The 27,955-nt window shown below is 47.4% G+C and overlaps 1 protein-coding gene across 1 annotated transcript in view; it reads right to left on the bottom strand.

The window, feature by feature from the left end:
- Positions 1–3,161: 3,161 nt before the first annotated feature.
- ccnd1 (cyclin D1) overlaps positions 3,162–27,955 on the bottom strand; it is a 50,048-nt gene continuing 25,254 nt past the window's right edge. The window contains exons 2-4 of the mRNA XM_038806073.1: positions 20,877–21,036; positions 16,170–16,318; positions 3,162–6,893 (exon numbers count right to left, since the gene is read on the bottom strand). Coding sequence (XP_038662001.1) covers positions 6,738–6,893; positions 16,170–16,318; positions 20,877–21,036 — 465 coding nt within the window. The 3' untranslated portion in view covers positions 3,162–6,737. The remainder of the gene's footprint in view (positions 6,894–16,169; positions 16,319–20,876; positions 21,037–27,955) is intronic.

The following is a 27,955-nucleotide window of genomic DNA, read 5'->3' as shown; positions in this document are numbered from 1 at the left end:
TGTGCATTTAAATGAGAATGTCTTCTCTCTAGTGCATTGCCATGATAATGCCTCCACCAATCAAAGTCCACTTGTCAACCAATCAGCACTTTCTTATCGTGCCGTATAAATTGTTGTTCCCTTTGAAATATGGTGTCCTTGTGACTTTGGCCCAATAGGCGCAATTCAATGTTTCTCTTTTCCAGCAAAAGGCAATTAGTTCCTCTGCCCTGCCCCATCTCCTGCAGCATATCCCCTTTAAATATTTATCAATTCCCCCGTGTTTGCGTGGGTTTCCCCCCCCCCCCCCCACACCCAAAGGTGTGCAGGGTAGGTGGATTGGCCACGCTAAATTGTCCCTTAATTAGAAAAAAAAGAATTGGGTACTCGAAATTTTTTAAAAGTGTATGTCAATGAGTGTTACTGTATAATTTGCATACCCACACCGGAGATGGGAATGGAGCACATCCACACCACCCTCGAGGTGCTGGAGCATGGCACTCCATTGGGTGCCAGTGTGGCCTCAATTTTCAGTTGACCCCTGATTCTCTGCCCGAATCGTGATTCTGGCATTGCTGGATGGAGAATCTCACCCTATATCTTAGTTCTTTGATTATGCCTTCTGTGTTTACCGCTGTCTGGCCCACATCAACTCCTTGACTGTACATTAACACATGTATATCTCTGGGATCTTCCCAATTGTCTAAAATCGGTTTCTACTCCATTAGCTATTCACACCTGACTATTATCTAAATTGCTGCTCTAAACTCGTTACCGGGAGAGACACATTCCAATCGCAACCCTTTGAACTGTCTCCAGACGGACTTGCGGCTCTCAAGCAGCGCTCTTCAGATCATACCCATGTAGTGCGTAAAAAGATTTTCTTCACATCAACCCAGCTTCGTTTTTCTTTCACTTTAAATTAATTTCCACTGGTCCTTGACCCCTCCACCAATGGGAACAGTTTCTCTTCTTCAATTCTCTTCATGATTTTGAACCCCTCTCTCAATCTTCTCTCCAATCTGTCAATGTAACTAAAGTTCCTCATTCCTAGAACCATTTTAGTAGATGTTCTTTGAACCCTGAGCCTTCACATCTTGCGGTGCCCTAAATTGAATACAATACTCCAGAATGTGAAGATGCTGGCGTTGGACTGGGGTGAGCACAGTAAGAAGTCTTACAACACCAGGTTAAAGTCCAACAGGTTTGTTTCAAATCACTAGCTTTCAGAGCTTAGCTCCTTCCTCAGGTGAATCCTGAGGAAGGAGCAGTGCTCTGAAAGCTAGTGATTCAAAACAAACCTGTTGGACTTTAACCTGGTGTTGTAAGACTTATTACAATACTCCAGAGCAGTGTAGCACAGTGGTTACCACTATTGCTTCATACCTGAAGGTACCCGGGTTTGATCACTGTCTGTGCGGAGTCTGCATTCTCCCCGTGTCTGCGTGGGTTTCCTCCGGGTGCTCCGGTTTCCTCCCACAAGATGTGCTGTTAGGTGAATTGGACATTCTGAATTCTCCATCAGTGTACCCGAACAGGCACCGGAATGTGGCGACGAGGGGATTTTCACAGTAACTTTATTGTTGTGTTAATGCAAGCCGACTTGTGACAATAAGGATTATTATTATAGGTGAGGCCAACTTCCAGTTTTCTAAAGGATCTTTATAGCTTCCTTGCTTTTGTACTCTATGCCTGCTACCTTCAACAATTTGTAGACATGTAGCAACAACTTTCTTTGTTCCCACACTACCTTTAGAATTGGACCATTTGTTTTATATTTCCTTTCTGCAATGTTCCTACGAATATTTATCAATTCACACTTGTCTGCATTAAAACATGTAAACCCCATCCTCCGTAATTCTTTCCCTAAACCCCTCGTGCCTCTTCTCGTCTCTCTGTCCTCCTTTAAAATATTCCTCAGACCCCCAAACATTCAAGAATTTTGTCATACCTCCAAAATGTTTCTGGGCTTCCTTTTATACCCCATTATGAGACAGAGATGCTGGTTCCTCAGCACTGACCTGAATATTTACATTGGAGCGGGAGTGGATTTTTGAAAGGACTGAGCTCGGTGCGACAATTTTATAAATTTCTGAGCAGGTGAAATGTCGGACTACACCAGAACCAGGCTTTCATTTTGGAACTGGTTAATGCCTTTGATGAACTTGATGGCAAGGAAAGTCCACAGAAGATCAGCCATGATCTCATTGAATGGTGGAGCAGGCTCGAAGGGCCAGATGGCCGACTCCTGCTCCTAGTTCTTATGTTCTAAGGTGGGAAGTGTTAGGTTGATAAGAGATGAATGAATTGCTTCAACGTAAGATTCCATTTCCTGCTCTAGTTGACCTCCAGCTCATGGATTAGACAGTTTACTCAGATTCATGGAGCATAGGACGGGAGAGGGGGAGAAAGGGGTCCATGCATAAAGCCCAAACTAGGTGTCCTCTGGAGTCTCAAGCTCGTCTTCATCCTGTTTGATGTCGGTTAACAAAACTATGTCATCTACAAAAAGGATTTGCAGCATTCCAGGTTTTGACAAAACATCCATCCAAGGTTGGTATAAAGGGTCATTGTTTGCTTCTACAAGCAACAACCTCCTCCAACGAACTTTAATGCAAACACTGCTCGATTACCCAGTGCTAGGTGTGAAGTAGCCATGGGGGTTCCACCCTTGTTAGCAGCTAGAACCACTTCGAGTTTGCTCCTTGCCCCATCTATTCAGCACACCAACTACAATGAGCAAGCTTCAGTTGTTAATTGTGGCAGTAGCCAGCAGGACCTGGAGCATCTGCCACAAGCTCATTTCACACAAGATCCTGGGGCAGGGTCATTTGATCCCTCTCCGGATGGACGTACATTCAAGTCCCAAGGAAGAGGAATGAAGAATCAGGGAACGACGAGCTCTTGACCTGAGGAGCTTCAAAAAAAGCTAATTCAAGGACTGTGATGTGAACAAAGAACAATACAGCACAGGAACAGGCCCTTCGGCCCTCTAAGCCTGTGCCGGTCATACCAACCATGGCCAAAACCCTCTGCACTTCCTTGTGCCGTATCCTTGTGCTTTGGGATGTCCCGAGTAAAAAGATGCTATGCGAATGCAAGTTGTTCGGTCATTGGGATCGTGACCCTTCAAAATGCCAAGAGAGCGATTCAGAAAACAAAAACCCACAGGTGCACCAACGTGAGGTTTTCAAAACATTTTTATTTCTAGTTTATCTGGTTGGAAACTTGTCTAGTACAGGTCTGTTTGTGAAAATGTGCATTTCAGACCATGAACAGTGACATTTTGTAAAATATAAAAGTACAAATTTGTAATTGAATGCTTTATATAGATTGTGACCATCTGAAAATATGTGAAACATTGATTTAAAAAAACAGACATCTTTGTCGGTATATGAAAGCCCTAATCAGCCTTTGGCCTTTCAGTACAGATTATCCTCTTTAATATAAAAATACAGTACACTGCCTTTTCGGTACACAACCTGTACAACCAACAGTCGTTGTCGATGTAACATTGTGGTTAGAAAATGGAAGGTTCAGAAGAACAGGAGATGCCACATGTAGAAATAAATTGAGGTAAGCAAATGTTCCTGAAATTCAGACAGTATACATCAGACCCTCTTGGGATCCTGTGGAACTTTTCCCGCAGAACCCCCTCAGATAAATGTACAACGCATTTCAGTTTTCAATAAAACAGGACTATGAGGCAACATATGAAACAAAAAACCCGGTGTGTTAAAAAAAAAAAAAATCTGGTTAACTGTAGTCTGAGGTAATGCGAACAGGAACTTTTTTTTTTGGAATAGAGCAGTAATCACATTAAAAACTGATCACATTTAGAAAAAAAAAGAAATCTACAAAAAAACTGATGTCAATATCATAATTTTCTATGAGAAAATTAAAACCTATAACATGGCAGTATATGGCATTGTAATAAAAATTGATCCATAAAATAGCAGCAAAACACAATGACAAAAAAAAGAAAAAAAAACTTTTTTTTTAAAAAAAGAGAAAAAAGCAAAATGTTAATTTCAAACCAAGCTGGGAACTTCTCCATAGCAGCTCAAAAAGGAGTGTCCACTCCATTTCTTACAATCAACACCATTAAACGGCAGTATCATACAAAACATCTCTCCTCGCAATCGCAACTTCAACTGAGTTTAGTTCCTCCTCCTCCCCTCTACTACGTTCTAGCATCAGTACATACCAAGATGTGCAAATTTTCTATCAACGCCTAAAAGCTGGGGTGTGGGGGGGGGAAAACAATAACATCGGGACAACTACGTTTTTTGTCTTCTCCAAGAAGGTCAATTCCGATAAAATTAAAACTATGGTGTTTCATGGTTGTAGTCTTAAAAGGGAATTTTATATATAAATGGGGCCTGGACCTTGAAAAATCTATATACAGAAACGATAGTGAATCCAATCCAACAGCACTCTGAACATTGGGCATGTAAATAGCAGCAGCTTTTTCAAGTTTTCTGCCTCATCCCAGCCATCTGGAATTAGCCCCCCAGAAGCATCAACATTGCCTCATGTGTCCGTCAGGCCATAGAACTGAACAGAGAAAGGAAAAACACCTGGTCTCAAGAGGTTGTGGCCTGCATCTCCAGAAAAGGCAGCATCAAGTTTCCTTCCCAGCCGGTTTTTAATTGTGAATACTCAAGATCATCGAGTGCAGCACAAGAGAAAAATAGGGCAGAGCGTGCGCGAGAAAAATGTTTGCACCTGCCCACACCCAAGTGACAAATGCCGAGCTTGACCCCAAGCCACGTATCTCAACTCTTGGCCGCTGTGATACGATCACCTCCTGACGGTAATCGTGTCCCGCTACCTGGTTGTTTTGGGGTTTGGCGATGGGGCCGATTGGCCACGCCAGTATATCCTTCTAAGCTCAATAGACACTCGTGTCATTAAGAGAGAAAAAACAAACACAATCTGCTTTCAAAGTTTAATCATCCCTCAATTGTGACAGTTAACCATAGCCCACTTCATCCGGGTTTGCTGAGCGAGCAGCCCTCTCACTCCTCGTGTTCATCACTAGAATTCACATTTGGCCAGAATCAGAATTCTCCATCACACACAGGTGCAGGAAGCAAAATCTTACACGGTGACCAGTCACTGCAGTAAATCTACCATTAGTGAGTGCTCCCTCAATCATCTAGAAACTCTTGTCCTGAGAATCTTCGTTTATTATTCCAAAGATACCATGGGGCACTCGAATACCGTTCCTTCTTAAAAAACAAAAATCTCAAGTTTAATGCTTGGAGGAAGAGCAAGACATTTCTGCAAAGGGGCTGAGATCCTACATCCATGGCACAAACATTTGAACTCTGATGTATCTCTGCTGGAAGCTTCTTCTACTTCAGACTCACAATAAATAGATCTACATTACCTTATAAATAAATTACATGAAGAATTTTCTTCGCTGTGGATAATCAAGCAAACAGTTTCTGGAATAATATGGTTACATTCTATGCATGCTGATAAAACCTGAAGAATATATCTACACAGGCCCCATTTATAAATTAATTGGCACATGAAAGATTTCTAAACACTGTTCTTTCTATAATTCACTGATGCCAGCAGTTTTTGGAATGTAGTTACCATTCACTGGAATGTCACAATCCAAGTTCCATTTCCCTCTCTAACACCATAGTCCACATAACTTGCCTCGCAAACACACAAGCATTTTAACATTTCTAAACCATTCCATTTTTTAAAAACTTCTTTAAAAAAAAAAAATTCCACGCAGAGAGGGGTTTTTTTTTCTTTTAATCTATTGACCGAAAGTGCTTTGAAATGGAATGGTTTGAGAAAAGAGAAAAATAAAACAGAGCCCGTGGGTTAAAAGCTGTCACTGGTTGGCCAGAATGAGTCGACGACTCCGGCCAGCCTTCTATTTACATAGTCTCTTCTGCCAAAAAAAATAAAATTAAAAGACACAAAGACTTATTTTAAAAAAAGATACTATAGCATTAGTAAGTGTGTGTATAATTATGTACTTATTCACGAGTAGCAGAATGGTCCTGCGCAAGCAATAATTAGCTGGCACGCAAGAGAGCCTTATGCACACAGGTAACGCACAGATTCCAAAGAATACATGTAATAATGCTGATATCTAAGGTACACTGATGGGTTACATCAACCATTTATAAGGTGAAGAGGATAAACACTAAATAATCATATAAACATCTGGACAAAACCGATTATAAAGTGACTAGACACATATACAAGCAGATATAGAAAAGCCTAGAAACTGCTGTAAAAGCTATGCATTTTTTCCACTTTTTTCCTTTTTTTTTTAAAATAGAAAAAATCATTACTACCTACAACCCTCTTCTACATTAAAAATGGTTCATTCACACAAAAAAAATCAAATCTATTACCTCCCCAATGACATTTTCTATTGTCTATTATTATAAACTGAGAAGCATAAACACAATTTTTGTATATAAAAACACTTTCATTAACGTCTCATATAATCTGCATGTATTTTGTAGCATAACGCGTGTCTGGCTATGCAATGGCCTTCTCTTTTCTGCTCTTTAAAACAATCAGTTTCCGACTATTTCATATTTTAATGCATGGTGAAGGGACTTGAGCATTGAAAGCAAAAAGGAAGCACTTCCCTTCTTTTTAAAAAAAAACGTGGAGATATTGGAGGGGAGGTCATGGTGTGTTTTTTAATATATATATATATTTATATATAGCGAGCATTTCCATGCAAAATTGGCAGCGACCACTCTTATCAGTCATCATAGGTTCACATCTCGCACGTCAGTTGGTGTGCAGGAGAGGTCCAGTTCATCTTCTACAGTCTTTGTTTCTGGGGATATGCTGTTGTGTTGTACCTGGCGCAGACTCGTCTCGAGAAGTGACTCGATCTGTTCTTGACAGGCCCGTAAACAATCCTGTGTAAAGACAGCCAAACAAAAAGGGGGGAATAATTAAACCATGCAGCACTTTTAGCACAGTAATACATCTCACAAACATCAAGAAGCAACATTTAAACCCTGTATTGGCAAAAATGACAGCTTCGACAGTGGTGGGGTTCAAAGAGCATCTTAAAAGGAGGAAGAGAGTCAGGGAACGTTCGGGACAGAATTCCAGACCTGCCCCAGGCAGCTGAAGGTACAGCCGCCAATGGTGGAGTGATGGAAATTAGGGATGTGCAGAATTGGAGAAACGCACAGATTCCAGAGAGCTGGCGGACAGGAGTCAAGGTGATCTCCTTGTCAATTCATGTTTCTACTACTGAGGCCGTTCAGGTGTAAGCTCACTTTGGAGAATTAAACAGCAGCAAACCTCCAGATGCGGTTTCAGTGGAAAAACACATAAGCACAATGATATTTTGCTGCTGGAGGATTGGTGTTTGCTATGTCGATCAATCCCAGTGGAAACCATCTTTATACTATTTGCAGAGTTTCTCTGATAAAATGTAAAAACAATAATGATAGAATTGTTCGCTGCTGTGTATTTGGAAATCAATCCATCTGGCTTAGCATTTTTTTTGTTGCTGGTTCATCGCGATGTGACCTTTCCCCCTCATTTTCTTTTGACCTCTGGCATGTCAATCCTTGCAGTCAAAGCACTCCTCAAATGATAAATTAATGCCTTCTGTTATGATGTGCATGACTGGAAACCAATGACATTTGTGGGAGAAAGGGCATCATTCTGCAGCCTCAGATTGTCACTTTATTCTCTGTACACACTTCAACTAATATGCTTCATGTGCAGTTTCCTCTCCCTATTTCACCCCAGCCACATGCAGCGCTGAGGTAAGACACTGGGCAACTTGAGAACTTTGTAAAGTGCTAATTCAGGCTCTCGCGTGGGAGTGCTCCACATTACATTGTCCCAAACCTCAAACTTTCCTATGTGCATTGTTTTCATTAACATTTAGATAGAGACGCTGCAAAACATCGCCACAAGTTATTAAATCTGCAATATGCATGGGTATAGATGGCAGTATTAATTTGAGCGGTATTCAGTGCGGTTCAGACCATGCTTGCTTCAGAGTATCAGTGTAGTGTTACTTTAGCACAGACGCGGACGGCATCATCAATCATGTTGTGTCAGGGACTACAGGCTTAAAAAGGACAGAGGTCGCCTCACAGTTATTTCTTTAAACCTTTCCCAGGGCTTATTTAGTCAGAGTGACAATGGAATGCCTGTCTATTAACTTCCTCACCATTTCCCAAACAGCGCTGACGGCTATCTCTTGATGATTACACACAAAATGACCTCGAGTCCAACATCAAACACATCCACAAAGCAGCAAAAGCAAACCCACCTAGGACCTATGACATTCGGAATGTAAAGCACTGATTTGCTGCAAATCAACCTTGGATTCTAGTTGAAAGAATTACATTGCGCTTGCGAAAGAATGGCAAAAAACTAAAACAACCTGACAAAAACCATTGTTGGGGGGGGGGGGGGGGGGGGGAGGGGCAGGCGGAATAAACATTTGCGGCCAAGGACAGACAAGAGTCAAAAAGAGGGAAACATTACCGCCGGCCTTTTATCCCCTCACCTCAATGGTTGGGTTATTATTTGCAAAGACATTTGCACAACTCAAAAAGCACTTCACAATGAAATATTTCTGAAATACAGGCACAAATCAGCTATTCTGCATACACCACAATATTCCAATAAATTGCCACCCACTTGACCGGCTGGTTAATTGGTTTTCAGCGACACTGGTTGAGGGAGTAATGCTAGGCGAGGGAGAACATAAATGCCTTTTCACAAGTGTCACGGGACCTTTCACATTGCTGAAATCACTTTGCTTGGGAGATAGGGATGTTGGTTTCACATGTCATCTGAAGAACGATACTGGCGTGTCAGCCGAGACCATGAGCTCAACTCCTGATCGCAGGATTCCAGGCTACAACATTCCTCCTTCGGAGCAAACGTGCACTGCCAACAAAAGGCTAGCTTGTAAATCTGCTGGATTTGGGATACTCGGGAGGGATCCTCTTTTCTCCGATAGGCAAAATCATGACTTGGCTGATGCTGCAAAATCCACGAGGGACTGCCTGAGAAATAGCTCACATGTAAACGCCGCAATAGCCACGTTTTCAGAGAAACATGTCGGGCGGGATTATCCGTTGCCCGACGCCGGTATCATAATCAGCGACTGGGCAGGAAATCTCTTTTGATGCCCAAATCGAAGGCGATGCCGGTTTGCGAGTCTCTGCCCGCTCAGAAATGTCAACATTGCCTCGCGCACCGCACTCCATTGGCACGGCCTCAGCACGTGAGCTGAAGGCCTTTCCCTGATGCTCTGCTCCCGATGGGCCGAGTTCCCGACCACATGGTTGACATGTAGTCTCGACGGTTGGGAACCTGGCCTGGTGGCTGTGAACGGGAGCCGTGCTGCGGGCTGGCGGGGGGGAGTTTCTGCGCGGGCTGGCGAGGCCCGGTCTGTGCACGGCCGCCGCCATGTTTTACGGCGCGATCGTTGCAGGTCGTCGCCGTGCGCATGCGGGCCCATGTCTCCAAAACTGGTGACAGCTATCCTGAACTGCCCTCAAGTGGAGAATTTCCATTCACAATGTGTCATGGACTGTAAGAGTTGAACAGAATTGGCACAGAAAGAGACCATTCACTGTTTATGCCCCACTAAATCCTGCTCCCTATTTACATCTGCTTTCTCCCTCAAGTGTTGGTCTAGTTGCCCTTAAACTGCATCTATGCTATTCACCTCAAATACCCTCTAGGGGGCGACTTACACATTCACACTACTCTCTGGGTAGAGGATTCTCCTGAATTTGTTTGCAATTTATTATTACCCTCATTGTATTTCCCCCCCCATCATCTAGCTGCACAAAGGTCAACTCTGTGCCCACCAGGGAACAAACCTTAATCTGTCCTGGTCAGGCACTGCACCACTGGGAGCTTTCCATCCATTGGGAGCTCAGGATCATCCAAGATTCATGTGGAGACTCAGTTGCCCAACAGCTAATTCAAAGCAGACAAAAGGGGTTGAGTGCCCCGTCGCCATGTGCAATGTCCTGCTGACTGAACACTCAGGTGGTCAGCATGTCCAGAACCTCCTTCAGCCATTGAGAGAACCATTTTAATTCTGTTCTCACATCCACTGGCACTGAAACCAGAGGGAAATCGCAGCATACACGCCCCAGAACAGTAACTAGTCTTTTGTTTTGCACCTGGATGTATCGGATGCAGAGGAGGCAAGAATGTTTGATTTTTTTTTTTTTATAAATTTAGATTACCCAATTATTTTTTCCAATTAAGGGGCAATTTAGCGTGGCCAATCCGCCTACTCTGCACATTTTTTTGGATTGTGGAAGCGAAACCCACGCAGACACGGGGAGAATGTGCAAACTCCACACGGACAGTGACCCAGAGCCGGGATCGAACCTGGGACCTCAGCGCCGTGAGGCGGTTGTGAAGAATGTTTGATTAACCGATGAAAGGTTTAGCTCTGGTTTGATTAATGTTAAACTCATATTTACGGTACAGAAGCAGGTACATTCACCCAAACAGCCTATGGTGTATGTAAGCTCTATCTTTCCATCTGACTTTACTTTTTTTTATTTGTTTATAAATTTAGAGCACCCAATTCATTTTTTTCCAATTAAGGGGCAATTTAGCGTGGACAATCCACCTACCCTGCACATCTTTGGGTTGTGGGGGCGAAACCCACGCAGACACGGGGAGAATGTGCAAACTCCACACGGACAGTGACCCAGAGCCGGGATCGAACCTGGGACCTCAGTGCCTTGAGGCTGCAGTGCTAACCCACTGAGCCACCGTGCTGCCTTCCACCTGACTTTATTTATGTATCAGTATGAAGTAGCAGCCAGGACGTAAAGCTACAAATTTTCAACCATTAAAGTGGTTAACTGTTCCACGCAGTTTAAGCTATTTAGACCAGTAGGGTCCCACAGTTATTTTATTTTAAGGTTGTTTTTCTAAACAATCTGGCTCGAGTTTGCTGATTTCAAATCACGTTGGGCCCGGGGTGTGACTGGTGGTGTCGGGAACACTGGGCTGAAATGTAAAGGCAGGGGGAAGACATCGCGATAAACTTGTGACACAGCACAATCATCAGGTAAAGACGGGTTTACCTCGAACAACCTACCCCCCCCCCCCCCCCCCCCCCCCCGCCCCCAACCCCCCTGACTCCACCCAGAAAGGCAAGTCTCTAGACTGGGCTGCACGAGTCCATATTCCAGCACAATTCACCAGAACTGGAAAGAGGAAAAAGGGTCGAAATATTATGGGTGGGGGTGGGATTCTCCCCCTACCCCTGGCAGAGGCAACTTGACACTGGCCATCACTGCAATCATCCCCCACTGGCGCTTTGTGCCCCCCCCCAATACCCAGTCCGCCAGGGAACCTGCCAGGCGGTGGTGGGAGGGGGTGGGGGGGGTGGACAGGAAGATCCTGCTGGTGGGAAGGGACACCTCCCGTAAGCCTCCCACATTATCCAGGTTTTGTTCCAAAACTCCCATCGACTGCTTGGAGGTTTCTCCTTCAGTTATTCTCCTCATGTAAAAGGAAACAACACGAGAAGCTTTCCGGAGACACAGGTGGTGATGAAACAGGGAGGCACGTAACCAGGTGGCAACTAGCCGTCACCAAGAAGCCTGGTGTGGCTCATTCTTCCCGAGAGATGCCACCGCATTCACTGACACCCCATCGCTGGAGGTTCAGACAGGGGTCAGAGCAGAGCTGATTTTGAAGGTGCCCATTCCCCATCGCAGTGTGGTGCTCAGTACCAGCAAGGCAGCACAGTGGTTAGCACTGTTGCTTCACAGTGCCAGGGACCTGGGTTCGATTCCCAGCTTGGGTCACAGTCTGTGCGGAGTCTGCACGTTCCCCCCGTGTCTGCGTGGGTTTCCTCCGGCTGCTCCGGTTTCCTCCCATAAGTCCCGAAAGACGTGCTGTTAGGTGAATTGGACATTTTGAATTCTCCCTCTGTGCACCCGAACAGGCGCCGGAATGTGGCGACTGGGGGATTTTCACAGTAACTTCATTGCAGTGTTAATGTAAGCCTACTTGTGACAATAAAGATTATTATTTCTTGGGACATGTTAGGATGTTTGAATTCATTGAAAAATAACTTGCTTTCTCCCTCACCCCAGTGTGAATAAAAGGCACCTCCAATGAAAGGACTAGGGCACCCATTCCACACTTTGGAATATCTTACTTGAAATTAAATCCGTATTTATCCCATGCTGTTGAACATCTTTCTGTAAAGAGGATTTGTGTTGGGAGGTGGGTGGTTGGGGCGGGGAGGGGGGGCCAGCGTCCCAAATAAAGGGTCGTATGTTTGTTTTTTAATGTTCTCACATCTCAGATCTCTTCAGAATAACAGATGCCTAATCTAAGGTGTGTGGGCAGTTCAAAAGATTAAGGTAAAGACAATCAGGGTTCCTGGAAACTTGATCGGACCTAACAAATTCACGGTGCTCGCACAATGGGTGCGAAGACTTTTTTTTCTCTCTCTCCGTAAGACTGCCCAAGGCTCCCAATTATGCTTAATGTGGGCTCCAATTACCAGTGATCAAAGTAAAAACAGGAAATTAAACCCAGTGCTAAGGTGACTGAGCCAGAAGCAAAGCACTCTATCGACACAGGTGATATTTTCTCCCTTTCACTTAGGTGTGTAGGTGCACATTGTAATATTGTACGTATTGGAAAGTCCAGGTAATCTTCATTATAGCCAATCAGTTAAAATTCTATTGAACAGTGTTCAATTCAATCTACATTCTATAATCCAAAATTAAGGGCTATGCATGTACAGTCCAATTCAATATTTTTCAGGCACTAAATTCGTACTTACAATTCAAATTACTGGAGAATTAGGAAAATGACAATAATTTCGACCGATTCTAAACTGCCCAGCGGGGAAACCAACAGGATTATTTTGGTCACTCCACTCAATGTCACTCTCATTAAATACTGATAGCAAGCAACCGCCTGGCTGGGTGCAAAGGGAAGGGCCCCAATTAGATTAGTTTTACAGATGCTGCCAGACCTGCTGAGATTTTCCAGCATTTTCTCTTTCGTTTCGGATTCCAGCATCCGCAGTAATTTGCTTTTATTTAGATTAGTTTCTTGCTGTATTGGGCTGGAGTTACTTACTTACTCCACTCCTAGTATCTTGGTGAATGCACAACTGAAAGGCAGCATCAGAATTAGTGTTGATATCTCATGCTGCATCGTTGGCCAAGTGCATCACAGGCAGAAATCGCCTAAAGCCGATTTCCTACGATCAATCAATAATAATCTTTTTCAAAATAAATTTAGAGTACCCAATTCATTTTTTCCAATTAAGGGGCAATTTAGCTTGGTCAATCCACCTACCCTGCACATCTTTGGGTTGTGGGGGTGAAAACCCACGCAGACACGGGGAGAATGTGCAAACTCCACCCGGACATGACCCAGAGCAGGGATCGAACCTTGGACCTCGGCGCCGTGAGGCAGCAGTGCTAGCCCCTGCGCCATCGTACTGCACTATAAATAATAATCTTTATTAGTGTCACAAGTAGGCTTACATTAACACCGCAATGAATTTACTGTTAAAATCCTTTAGTTGCCACATTCCAGGGGCTGTCCGGGTCACAGAAGAAGAATTCAGAATGTCTAATTCACCGAACAGCACATCTTTCGGGACTTGTGGGAGGAAACCGGAGCACCCGGAGGAAACCCACGCAGACACAAGAAGAACGTGCAGACTCCACACAGACAGTGACCCAAACCGGGAATCGAACCTGGGGTCCTGGAGCTGTGAAGCAACAGTGCTAACCACTGTGTTCCCATGCTGCCCGTATATTATGAAGAATTGGTCAAACCACCCGGCCAACCACTCGGCTACACACACTGTGTCTGCCTCAAATTTGTTACCCACGAATAGCGTGGTGCGCAGAACCATACAATGGTTAGAAATATCTTGTTCTGTTCTGCCTTCTGCTGGCTTCGATTCGATGGGACTCATTCTTGGAAAGAGACACGGAAAAGTGCAGCTCCAGTCTTAACTATTAGTTCAGTACATCATGTAAATCGGTCTAATTATTGCCTCACGTGCCAACTCTGTAGAAGCAATGATGTCCACTTTTTTTGTGTACCATTCTCAAACATTAGTCTTTACAACACTGATTGGAAACTGCTTTCAAGTCCATAGTGTTGGCTCCTTGTGGAGTGCTGCTGAAGTTAATTCTGACGCAGAACTCTTGACCTAACACAATGTTGGGCCGTTGCTTTGTAATGGACAAACAAAGGCAGATCTCTGCATTTGAGATCACACATCCCTGTGCCACACATTTGCATTTAGCCTCCACTTGTTTGGAAAAGAAAAAGTCATCTTCCCCAGCCAATTGATCCCCGACTGCTTTATTGCCCAATTCCTACTGAGGCACATCTCCTGCTGTCCAGCCAGGCAGGAGAAAGCTGCAGCGTTAATCAGTCAAATATCTGCTTCACAATGAGAGAATGTCACCACTCGGCCTCCTAGCCAATCACTTTTGCAGCGTAGGTGCAAGGTGTAATAAAATTGGACTCAGATCATTAGGAAACCTCGAATAAAAGAGGTTGGCTCCACTTGACATGAAGAGGTGTCAGGTTACAGGCCACACATAAAGGTCACAAACACCATGAGGCCCATTTATCACATTTCTTATGAGCCATTTCCTTTTAAGCTTAACCCTCTGCTTGTCTCTACTGATACACTATTAATTGGTGAATGGCCACTAAGTCACACATCACAAAGCTATTGTTCTATTGAGCGCAGAAGAGTTACAAGTACACAACATGGCAATTATTGCTGAACTATTCAAATCTTTTCATTCTGGGCCTCCCTGTCAGGGCATTTCACATTCACTAAGCTTTATTAATTTTTGACTGAAAAGCTTTAATCATTAACACCCGCATTGCAGTATGGATAAGTTTACTTTGATGATTCTGTAGTACTTCTTCGCAGCCATGACTAAATCTAATTACATATTAAATGCATCGAACTTAAGTTGTATGAGTTCCCCATTGCTTGGAGGAGGTCACACCAGAAAAGGTTCAATCCCTGATTCCCTAGGTATTGATAAGGAAGAGGCATGGTTGCCACGGGTTTCTTTTACAACTTAGTGTACCCAATTTCTTTTCCAATTAAGGGGCAATTTAGCATGGCCAATCCACCTACCCTGCAACATCCTTGGGTTGTGGGGGTGCGGCCTACGCAGACACAGGCAGAATATGCAAACTCCACATGGGCCGTGACCCGGGGCCGGGATCGAACCTGGGCCCTCGGCGCCGTGAGGCAGCAGTGCTAACCACTGTGCCACTGTGTCGCCCTCTTGGTTGCCACAGTTGACCTCGAAGTCCAACATTAGCAAGAACAAATGCCCCAGGCACACCCAATCCTGTTCCCTCAACCAATGGCCATTAGCTGAATGTTTGCTAGTAACGGTAGCTCCCTTTCTTGTGGAAACTGCCCCTCAATATGGTTTAATTAAGTGGCCAACATTCACTCTCGGGGCCACTTGACAAGTGTGGAACTGTATCCTAATAACAGCTTTCACAGGGACAGGAAGAAATGTGCTCAATCTTTATTTGACACACTGCCGTGTCGCTTCAGTAAAGCAGAATGAGAAACACAATTCTCCCGATGATTACGTGCCACCGTCAAGCACTTGCTGAGGTGTTATTTTTTAAAATGTTCATTTTACAGGACGTGAGCGTTGTTGGCTGGGCCAGCGTTTATTGCCCGTCCTTAACTGCCGGCATTTCAGGGGGCATTTGAGAGGGCAGCAGAGCAACCAATTGTGCCTCGAATTAGTTCAACCCTGAACACAAAAACAACTAAACAGGCATGGATTCCTATTAATGAAAGCAACAATATGCCACAGGAGTACAATGATGCTGGGACAGGAGATGGGTGGTTGGGAAGAGGGTGACGATCAGAAAGTCGAAGTCATTGCAATTCTGAAGGGAAGGCGCAAACTCTTGGGAAGGTGAAGCATGAAAAAGAGATCGTTCAGCCCATCGTGCTCGTTCTAGCTCTTTGGAAAAGTATACAGTTCGTTCCGCTCCCTGACTTTCCCGCATCCATGCACATTTTTTCAAAATTGCAATTATTTATCAAATGCCCTCCTGAAAACTGCATTTTACTCTGAGGGAGTTTTGTTTTTAGTAACAGAAATTTTGAAATTGACAACACTTACCGGATCACATTTGATGATTTGTGATAGGAAGTCTGTGAGGGGTTGATAGGAGAGAAAATTGTTGCTGTTGCCCAAGTGCAGGCCATGGACGGCTGCAGCCATACTGCCAGCAGCTATCATGGAGGGTGGATTCGATATAAATTTGACGTCTGTAAAGGAGAAAACCAGTGAGAATTATACATCTAGCACCTCAGAGAGAAAGTAACAGCAAGGGGCGACAAACCCGCATGTACCATGGGTGGATTTTTACTTCTGTTGCAATGCGTTGGCTGCCCTCCCGCTCGCAGTGACTGATGTTCAGTGAGATGTGGCAGAGCTAAGTGACGGGAGGGCCTCCAGAACTTGGCAGGCAGTCAGCGGCCTTCTGGCCTGACACCATGCTGACAGCAGGCCAATCCCGCTGCCAGACTGCATCGCTGTAGGTCCACGCTCGAGGCCACTGCCATGGGTCTTTGTGAGCTCTGTGTGGGGGGGGGGGACTTTCAGAGCGAGCCTCGATACCCGTGCCCCACTTTGGCCAACATCTACGGAGGCAGAATAGTGACGCTGAAGTCTAAACAAACACATTTCTGTGTCCACTTTTATGCTCGACACAAACTGCATGGTCCGCCCTTTTGTCACAACACAACAAGGAATTATTTGTACCGGACGCCACTAATTTCAGCATATTAATGAGGGGTGCCTTTGCCTTATAATTGGGTGTCCCAAAGTGAAGAGTGTGGCATTACTGTCGACCTCCCATTGCCTTGTCCTGCGCTATTGAGTGTGCAGGGACTGGGTTCCGCACAGTGAGATGAATCGGACCTGACATGCGGACAAAAGGAAAGGCAGGGGGACAGCGAAGGGGGGGGGGGAAGAGAGGTGGGGGAGGGAGGCCGCCACCCCCACCCCCCCCCCCGCCAATGCTTCCCCCCCACCCCCACCACCACACCAATTCAAACGCACATCCCCTCCTAGCCTATCTTGAGACTTCATCCGAAATGAATAAACAACTTCAGAGTTGTGTGTGAGAAGAATGCCCAGCCACCCGGGAGGCAGACAAAAGGAGGCTGGAGTTCTTTCTTAAAAACAAGAGGCGGCTGGGGAGGGGGGAGGGGAAAGCGGGAGGGGTGGTGGTGGGGGGGGGGGGGGGGGGGGGGGGGGCAAACAGGACGGGCCACTCCTTCAATTCTACATGAAGTAATGCCGTCAGAACGCGGAGCTGGGAGCCATGAATTAAAACCTTTCATTCGGACAAATCAAAACTGCTCACAGAGAAATCCGCCGGGGAGCAGTGACGGGTCCTGACAAGTCACATTCTTGAAGTGGTACCGAGATTGACAGAACGGCGGAGGCACAGTTGTTTCAAGTCCGTGTCATCAACATCAAGTAGTCAAATTTTAAACTGTATAATTATTAGAAATAGGCAACTAAAAACCTGTACCAGCCTGGCTGTGAATGCTTTATTTGGGAGCGCAGGCTGCCATTCCAACTTTTGGGAACTCAAACATTTCTTTTTAACAGTTACCCCAGCATCACTTGCCCATGCCAAGATCTATTCATTAGCAGCAATTATGTGTTAACTTCAAACAACACCAGTAATTTCTTTTGACCTACCGCAGCACAAAGGAAGGCTTTCGCAAAATCCAGCAATATTAAACAGACAATTCACAGGCTGCACAAAAGGGATTCTGCTCAACATCACCTTGAATGTAATCCCTTCCATTAAAAGTCTTTTAAAATCATCCCTCCCCCCACCCTTCCTCCCAAGTCCTTGTTCAATCTTTTGTAACGGATAATTACTTCAGTGCTTCCATTTATGCGTTCTGTCAATTGCCGAGGGGTAAACGTTGTGCCTGAGCCTCACCGATTTCCACCCACCGCCACAAATAAGTAGTAACTGGAGCCATCGATCAAAGTACTGGAATGTCAGCAATGCTCAACCTTTGAACTGTCCTGATTTGTTCCTACATTGTAACTGCTGGCACAGCAAAGCACGGTTCAACCTGGTACAAATATTTTTCTTTAAAAAGCTTCGCCACCCCCCTCAAAGTCAATGGAAGGGGCAACGTTTCCGGGGTGCATGAATAAATAAAGGCAACAATCTCCCCAATCACCCTCCTTCCACTTTGTGCACTAGCTTCAACAGCCTTCACACCACACCCTAACCAGGGATGATCCATCTCCAACTTCCCACAAATTCCTCCGCTTACTTTTTTGAACTGTAACTTTTGTTCCCTCAACACAACATTCTTCCAACTTTGCAAACTCCTGGCTCGCACACTGACAATTAGCCATTTCCACTGGGTCATGACTGAAATGTTGTTACTCTGCAACGGATGTGAATAATAACAGAATCTTGATTAAAAGCAAAACTTTGTCAACCCCCTTAGCTGAGCACTGAGCAGATTCACTGCCGGGTGAATGTGACTAGTGCCATTTATTTTAATTATGGTTTTAAGGACATTGGTTTGCTATCTGTCATTGGGTGCTTCTACCCAAGTGAAACGCACTTGCTTCAAAATTAATTCACGTCAGTCAGCTCCAATTGGATGAAGCGTTCTGTTCTCAAGATGTTTTAAAATGTCTGTTGAGTTGCCTCACATACACGAGGCGGCCCCAGATTGCGCCTGCTCTACACCCAGGGCTGGCTTGGCAGGTCTCCGGCAGCACACATCAGCAAGCCAGCCACCAGCAACGGGCCAGCTGACAACCACAACTGAAAATCCAACTGCTCTGGGGTCGTGTTGCCAGATTTAGGAGAGACGCGGGGTTCCTCAAAGTGACATGGATACAAAAACGAGATCAAATGTTTGCACTTGGTCCCCGCTTGCATTTATGGGAATGCTCCATTAGAGGGCGTGCTTGCCAGCATCAAGCAAGTCACCTACGGTGTGGTCTGACTGGGAGGATACAGGGAGGAGAACACAACATTGAGGGGTTTTCACGATGGCCCATGTGCTTATCTAGTCTGTATCTTGGGCTTTAAGGTCAGGAAGGTTTAATCCCAGCGCATGCTTTAGCTTCTCTCGGGTAGTATACTAGAAAGAGTCTCAAATCATCAACCTTAGGCAAGCAAGTAGATTTTATTTTTAAATGTCCAGTGTTCTCGCTTCGGTTGCTTTGCAACCACTCACTGCAACGTGCATGGTAAGCACCTAGCTCAGATGAACAGCCACCCTTCCAAAATTTGTATCGCCAACTCACACAATGAAATGTGAAAGAGGGAGCAGGACGTCCGTGGCCTTCCCACAAGAAACCCGTGCCGTTAGAGGGAAAGAAAGCGACAGAAATGTTGGTGAAAAACAGGACTCAAGTTATTCTGGTACTGTTTTAGCTTCCAGGCTGTTAAGACTGGGGAGCATGAGTTTACATGACTCTAACCCAAGTACAGCATGCAAGTTAGCATTGTAATAATAAATCTTTATTTTTGTCTCAAGTAGGCTTACATTAACACCGCAGTGAAGTTACTGTGAAAAGTCCCAAGTCGCCACACTCCGGCGCCTGTTCGGGTACACGGAGGGAGAATTCAGAATGTCCAATTCACCTAACAAGCACGACTTTCGGGACTTGTGGGAGGACACGAGGAGAAAGTGCAGACTCCACACAGAGAGTGACACAAACTAGGAATCGAACCCGGGTCCCTGTCGCTGTGAAGTAAGACTGCCAGCCTCTGTGTTACTGAGAGGAAAATGTTCAGTTCACGATTTGTGTTTAAATTGAAATGATTTAGTGTGTCAAAACCGATTTAGCTAATCGAAGGGAAAGCTCGATAAACACAAGGAAGAAAGAATTAGATGCCGATTGGGTTATGGAGGTGAGTGGGAGGAACTTGTGTGCATCATACACACTAGTGTTGACCTGACGGGCTGAATGGCAGATATCGAGTAATATCATCTGCTACACTTCCAGGAAGTTTACATTCCCCAGCAACCCGAACTGAATTCTGGCAAAATCTGTATATTATAGATTCTGTGCACTAGCTTCCAATCACCAGCAGTCATACTGAGATAGCCGAGGGGCATGATGGTGACAAAAGATTATCAGTAGTTCTGGAAATAGCAGAGAACCTAAGACGCAACTCACTCAATCGGATCGGTGCTAAAAAAGTAGAATAACACCCTGACATAATCTTCGTTCCTTTCTCAATATGGTAACGTTAAACATAGTCAGCTGTAGCTGCACTGACTTCAACAGCAGAAAAGTCGCCAAAACAGTAACCCTTAAGAATCACATACAATTGGGTGCCATATGGTGCACTTCCTTGGGGACAAGTCTTTGCATTAGGTTTCAAATACAAAGCACGATCCATTTAAGTCAAATCTCATTTCAATCCTATTATTTTGCCTGTATGTCTTAATCTTCCTGTGTTATTGTTCAATCGCCTGCCAAGGCCAATTTACATAATGCAAACGAAATACACTCCGACTCCCAAGTGCTCCATTGAAATGAAAATGAAAATCGCTTATTGTCACGAGTAGGCTTCAATGAAGTTACTGTGAAAAGCCCCTAGTCGCCACATTACGGCGCCTGTCCGGGGAGGCTGGTACGGGAATCGAACCGTGCTGCTGGCCTGCTTTAAAAGCCAGCGATTTAGCTCAGTGAGCTAAACCAGCCCCTATTTGGTATTTGGTACAGGATCTGCACCCCCCCCCCCGAATTCCGCCCCCCCCCCCCCACCACCCATTCCGACCCGACACGTCTGACTGAGTGAGAGAGGCTCCCTACCTGTCGCACACAGCGCCACAAAGGTCTGTGCGTGTTTACGGATGATCTGCTTGCTCTCATTGGGGATGGGCAGCTTGCTGAGGAAGTGTTCAATGAAATCGTGGGGGGTCACAGAGGCGAGGTCCCACTTCAGTTTGTTGAGAACAAGCAGCTCCATTTGCTGAAAGAGAAACATAAACACGTGTGGGCTGTGTGTCGGCTCCTGCAGTGGAGGCTGAAATTGTTGAGTGTTCACAGCAGTGAATGGGTGGGGGATCAGTGCTCCTGTAGAGGAGAAATCTATTTTCAGCGCCTGTGGTGTAGCTAGTAAAACAGCAAAACATACTGCTGGTGGTTGGGTGGGTTTGTGTGAGGGGCAGGCGGGAAGGGGTTAGGGACTATATATTCCCGCACTGTGGAAAATCTACACCACGTGAATCCCGTTTTTAATACGTCATAAATTGCTACATAAACTACAAAAAACAAGAGTGCCTTTGCCGTCCAATTGTACCTTGTCGAATACATGTTTTTTTAAAGAAAGGAAACAAAATTCTGTTCTTCATTTACCACCTAATTGACAGGCTCCATGCTGGATGCAGATTGGTTACAGGTGGAAACAGCAGTATCCTATCAGAGTCATTGAGGTTCACGTCAACAGAGGGCGCCAACAGCTTGCACATGGCACTGGGACAGAATCTGCATCAGTGACGGTGACACGGTCCTCGATTGCGATGCGGAAACAGTCCGCAACTGTGACCGGGAATACAGCCTGCGCCTGCGACTGAGGTGCATTCTGGCGATACAGTCTGTGACGGTGACTGGGATATAGTACGTGACTGTGATACAATCTCATGTCTTACACTCTTGAGTATGACTGGGATACAGTGTCAGTGTGACTGGGATACAGTGTGAGTGTGACTGGGACACAGTGCGAGTGTGACTGGGATACAGTGTGAGTGTGACTGGGATACAGTGCGAGTGTGACTGGGATACAGTGTGTGAGTGTGACTGGGATACAGTGCGAGAGTGACTGGGATACAGTGTGAGTGTGACTGGGATACAGTGTGAGTGTGACTGGGATACAGTGTGAGTGTGACTGGGATACAGTGTGAGAGTGTGACTGGGATACAGTGTGTGAGTGTGACTGGGATACAGTGTGTGAGTGTGACTGGGATACAGTGTGAGTGTGACTGGGATACAGTGTGTGAGTGTGACTGGGATTCAGTGTGAGTGTGACTGGGATACAGTGTGAGAGTGTGACTGGGATACAGTGCGAGAGTGACTGGGATACAGTGTGTGAGTGTGACTGGGATACAGTGTGTGAGTGTGACTGGGATACAGTGTGTGAGTGTGACTGGGATACAGTGCGAGAGTGACTGGGATACAGTGTGTGAGTGTGACTGGGATACAGTGTGAGAGTGACTGGGATACAGTGTGTGAGTGTGACTGGGATACAGTGTGAGAGTGACTGGGATACAGTGTGTGAGTGTGACTGGGATACAGTGTGAGTGTGACTGGGATACAGTGCGAGAGTGACTGGGATACAGTGTGTGAGTGTGACTGGGATACAGTGTGAGAGTGACTGGGATACAGTGTGTGAGTGTGACTGGGATACAGTGTGAGAGTGACTGGGATACAGTGTGTGAGTGTGACTGGGATACAGTGTGAGTGTGACTGGGATACAGTGTGTGAGTGTGACTGGGATTCAGTGTGAGTGTGACTGGGATACAGTGTGAGAGTGACTGGGATACAGTGTGTGAGTGTGACTGGGATACAGTGTGAGTGTGACTGGGATACAGTGCGAGTGTGACTGGGATACAGTGTGTGAGTGTGACTGGGATACAGTGTGAGTGTGACTGGGATACAGTGTGAGTGTGACTGGGATACAGTGTGCGAGTGTGACTGGGATACAGTGTGAGTATAACTGGGATACAGTGTGAGTATAACTGGGATACAGTGTGAGTGTGACTGGGATACAGTGTGTGAGTGTGACTGGGATACAGTGCGAGTGTGACTGGGATACAGTGTGAGAGTGACTGGGATACAGTGTGAGAGTGACTGGGATACAGTGTGGGACTGGGATACAGTGCGAGTGTGACTGGGATACAGTGCGAGTGTGACTGGGATACAGTGTGAGTGTGACTGGGATACAGTGTGAGTGTGACTGGGATACAGTGCGAGTGTGACTGGGATACAGTGTGAGTGTGACTGGGATACAGTGCGAGAGTGACTGGGATACAGTGTGTGAGTGTGACTGGGATACAGTGTGAGTGTGACTGGGATACAGTGTGAGAGTGACTGGGATACAGTGCGAGTGTGACTGGGATACAGTGTGTGAGTGTGACTGGGATACAGTGTGAGTGTGACTGGGATACAGTGTGAGAGTGACTGGGATACAGTGCGAGAGTGACTGGGATACAGTGTGAGTGTGACTGGGATACAGTGCGAGTGTGACTGGGATACAGTGTGAGTGTGACTGGGATACAGTGTGAGAGTGACTGGGATACAGTGTGAGAGTGACTGGGATACAGTGCGAGTGTGACTGGGATACAGTGTGAGTGTGACTGGGATACAGTGTGGGACTGGGGCGCAGTGTGGGACTGGGATACAGTGTGAGTGTGACTGGGATACAGTGTGAGTGTGACTGGGATACAGTGCGAGAGTGACTGGGATACAGTGTGAGTGTGACTGGGATACAGTGTGTGAGTGTGACTGGGATACAGTGTGAGTGTGACTGGGATACAGTGCGAGTGTGACTGGGATACAGTGTGAGTGTGACTGGGATACAGTGTGAGTATGACTGGGATACAGTGTGAGTGTGACTGGGATACAGTGTGTGAGTATAACTGGGATACAGTGCGAGAGTGACTGGGATACAGTGTGTGAGTGTGACTGGGATACAGTGCGAGTGTGACTGGGATACAGTGTGAGTGTGACTGGGATACAGTGTGAGTGTGACTGGGATACAGTGTGCGAGAGTGACTGGGATACAGTGTGAGTGTGAATGGGATACAGTGCGAGTGTGACTGGGATACAGTGTGAGTGTGACTGGGATACAGTGCGAGTGTGACTGGGATACAGTGCGAGTGTGACTGGGATACAGTGCGAGTGTGACTGGGATACAGTGTGAGTGTGACTGGGATACAGTGTGAGTGTGACTGGGTTACAGTGTGAGTATAACTGGGATACAGTGTGCGAGAGTGACTGGGATACAGTGCGAGTGTGACTGGGATACAGTGCGAGTGTGACTGGGATACAGTGCGAGTGTGACTGGGATACAGTGTGAGTGTGACTGGGATACAGTGTGAGTATAACTGGGATACAGTGTGCGAGAGTGACTGGGATACAGTGCGAGTGTGACTGGGATACAGTGCGAGTGTGACTGGGATACAGTGCGAGTGTGACTGGGATACAGTGTGAGTGTGACTGGGATACAGTGTGAGTGTGACTGGGATACAGTGTGAGTGTGACTAGGATACAGTGTGAGTGTGACTGGGATACAGTGTGAGTGTGAATGGGATACAGTGCGAGTGTGACTGGGATACAGTGTGTGAGTGTGACTGGGATACAGTGTGTGAGTGTGGCTGGGATACAGTGTGAGTGTGACTGGGATACAGTGTGCGAGAGTGACTGGGATACAGTGTGTGAGTATAACTGGGATACAGTGTGCGAGAGTGACTGGGATACAGTGCGAGTGTGACTGGGATACAGTGTGAGTGTGACTGGGATACAGTGTGAGTGTGACTGGGATACAGTGTGAGTGTGACTGGGATACAGTGCGAGTGTGACTGGGATACAGTGTGAGTGTGAATGGGATACAGTGTGAGTGTGACTGGGATACAGTGTGAGTGTGACTGGGATACAGTGCGAGTGTGACTGGGATACAGTGTGTGAGTGTGACTGGGATACAGTGCGAGAGTGACTGGGATACAGTGTGCGAGTGTGACTGGGATACAGTGTGCGAGTGTGACTGGGATACAGTGTGAGTGTGACTGGGATACAGTGTGTGAGTGTGACTGGGATACAGTGTGTGAGTGTGACTGGGATACAGTGTGAGTGTGACTGGGATACAGTGTGAGTGTGACTGGGATACAGTGCGAGTGTGATTGGGATACAGTGCGAGTGTGACTGGGATACAGTGCGAGTGTGACTGGGATACAGTGCGAGTGTGACTGGGATACAGTGTGTGAGTGTGACTGGGATACAGTGTGAGTGTGACTGGGATACAGTGTGAGTGTGACTGGGATACAGTGTGAGTGTGACTGGGATACAGTGTGAGTGTGACTGGGATACAGTGTGTGAGTGTGACTGGGATACAGTGTGAGTGTGACTGGGATACAGTGTGTGAGTGTGACTGGGATACAGTGTGAGTGTGACTGGGATACAGTGTGAGAGTGACTGGGATACAGTGTGAGTATAACTGGGATACAGTGTGAGTCTGACTGGGATACAGTGTGCGAGAGTGACTGGGATACAGTGCGAGTGTGACTGGGATACAGTGCGAGAGTGACTGGGATACAGTGTGTGAGTGTGACTGGGATACAGTGTGCGAGAGTGACTGGGATACAGTGTGCGAGAGTGACTGGGATACAGTGTGCGAGAGTGACTGGGATACAGTGTGAGAGTGACTGGGATACAGTGTGAGTATAACTGGGATACAGTGCGAGTGTGACTGGGATACAGTGTGAGTATAACTGGGATACAGTGCGAGTGTGACTGGGATACAGTGTGTGAGTGTGACTGGGATACAGTGTGAGTGTGACTGGGATCCAGTGTGTGTGACTGGGATACAGTGTGAGTGTGACTGGGATACAGTGTGAGTGTGACTGGGATACAGTGTGAGTGTGACTGGGATACAGTGTGAGTGTGACTGGGATACAGTGTGTGAGTGTGACTGGGATACAGTGTGAGTGTGACTGGGATACAGTGTGAGTGTGACTGGGATACAGTGTGAGTGTGACTGGGATACAGTGTGTGAGTGTGACTGGGATACAGTGTGAGTGTGACTGGGATACAGTGTGAGTGTGACTGGGATACAGTGTGTGAGTGTGACTGGGATACAGTGTGAGTGTGACTGGGATACAGTGTGAGTGTGACTGGGATACAGTGTGAGTGTGACTGGGATACAGTGTGAGTGTGACTGGGATACAGTGCGAGAGTGACTGGGATACAGTGTGAGTGTGACTGGGATACAGTGTGAGTGTGACTGGGATACAGTGTGAGTGTGACTGGGATACAGTGTGTGAGTGTGACTGGGATACAGTGTGAGTGTGACTGGGATACAGTGTGAGTGTGACTGGGATACAGTGTGAGTGTGACTGGGATACAGTGTGTGAGTGTGACTGGGATACAGTGTGAGTGTGACTGGGATACAGTGTGAGTGTGACTGGGATACAGTGTGTGAGTGTGACTGGGATACAGTGTGAGTGTGACTGGGATACAGTGTGAGTGTGACTGGGATACAGTGTGAGTGTGACTGGGATACAGTGTGAGTGTGACTGGGATACAGTGTGAGTGTGACTGGGATACAGTGTGAGTGTGACTGGGATACAGTGTGAGTGTGACTGGGATACAGTGTGAGTGTGATTGGGATACAGTGTGAGTGTGACTGGGATACAGTGTGAGTGTGACTGGGATACAGTGTGAGTGTGACTGGGATACAGTGTGAGTGTGACTGGGATACAGTGTGAGTGTGACTGGGATACAGTGTGAGTGTGACTGGGATACAGTGCGAGTGTGACTGGGATACAGTGCGAGTGTGACTGGGATACAGTGCGAGTGTGAATGGGATACAGTGTGGGACTGGGGCGCAGTGTGGGACTGGGGGGCAGTGTGGGACTGGGGGGCAGTGTGGGACTGGGGGGCAGTGTGGGACTGGGGGGCAGTGTGGGACTGGGACGCAGTGTGGGACTGGGGGGCAGTGTGGGACTGGGGCGCAGTGTGGGGCTGGGACGCAGTGTGGGACTGGGGGGCAGTGTGGGACTGGGGGGCAGTGTGGGACTGGGGGCAGTGTGGGGCTGGGGACGCAGTGTGGGACTGGGGGGCAGTGTGGGACTGGGGGCAGTGTGGGACTGGGGGGCAGTGTGGGACTGGGGCGCAGTGTGGGGCTGGGGGGGCAGTGTGGGACTGGGGCGCAGTGTGGGACTGGGGGGCAGTGTGGGGCTGGGGCGCAGTGTGGGACTGGGGCGCAGTGTGGGACTGGGGCGCAGTGTGGGGCTGGGGCGCAGTGTGGGGCTGGGGCGCAGTGTGGGACTGGGGCGCAGTGTGGAACTGGGGCGCAGTGTGGGACTGGGGCGTAGTGTGGGACTGGGGCGCAGTGTGGGGCGCAGTGTGGGGCTGGGGGGCAGTGTGGGACTGGGGCGCAGTGTGGGACTGGGGGGCAGTGTGGGACTGGGGCGCAGTGTGGGACTGGGGCGCAGTGTGGGACTGGGGCGCAGTGTGGGACTGGGGGGCAGTGTGGGACTGGGGCGCAGTGTGGGACTGGGGCGCAGTGTGGGGCGCAGTGTGGGACTGGGGCGCAGTGTGGGCTGGGCGCAGTGTGGGACTGGGGCGCAGTGTGGGACTGGGGCGCAGTGTGGGGCTGGGACGCAGTGTGGGACTGGGGCGCAGTGTGGGGACTGGGGCGCAGTGTGGGACTGGGACGCAGTGTGGGACTGGGGGGCAGTGTGGGGCTGGGACGCAGTGTGGGACTGGGGCGCAGTGTGGGACTGGGGCGCAGTGTGGGACTGGGGGGCAGTGTGGGACTGGGGCGCAGTGTGGGACTGGGGCGCAGTGTGGGACTGGGGGGCAGTGTGGGACTGGGGGGCAGTGTGGGGCTGGGACGCAGTGTGGGACTGGGGCGCAGTGTGGGACTGGGACGCAGTGTGGGACTGGGGCGCAGTGTGGGACTGGGGCGCAGTGTGGGACTGGGGCGCAGTGTGGGACTGGGGCGCAGTGTGGGGCTGGGGCGCAGTGTGGGGCTGGGGCGCAGTGTGGGACTGGGGCGCAGTGTGGGACTGGGGCGCAGTGTGGGACTGGGGCGCAGTGTGGGGCTGGGGCGCAGTGTGGGGCTGGGGGCGCAGTGTGGGGCTGGGGCGCAGTGTGGGGCTGGGGGGCAGTGT

Source organism: Scyliorhinus canicula, chromosome 9 (assembly GCF_902713615.1).
Source record: "Scyliorhinus canicula chromosome 9, sScyCan1.1, whole genome shotgun sequence".
NCBI lineage: Eukaryota > Metazoa > Chordata > Chondrichthyes > Carcharhiniformes > Scyliorhinidae > Scyliorhinus > Scyliorhinus canicula.
The sequence above is the reverse complement of the archived record's forward strand: the minus strand, read 5'-3'. Positions and strand labels throughout refer to the sequence as shown.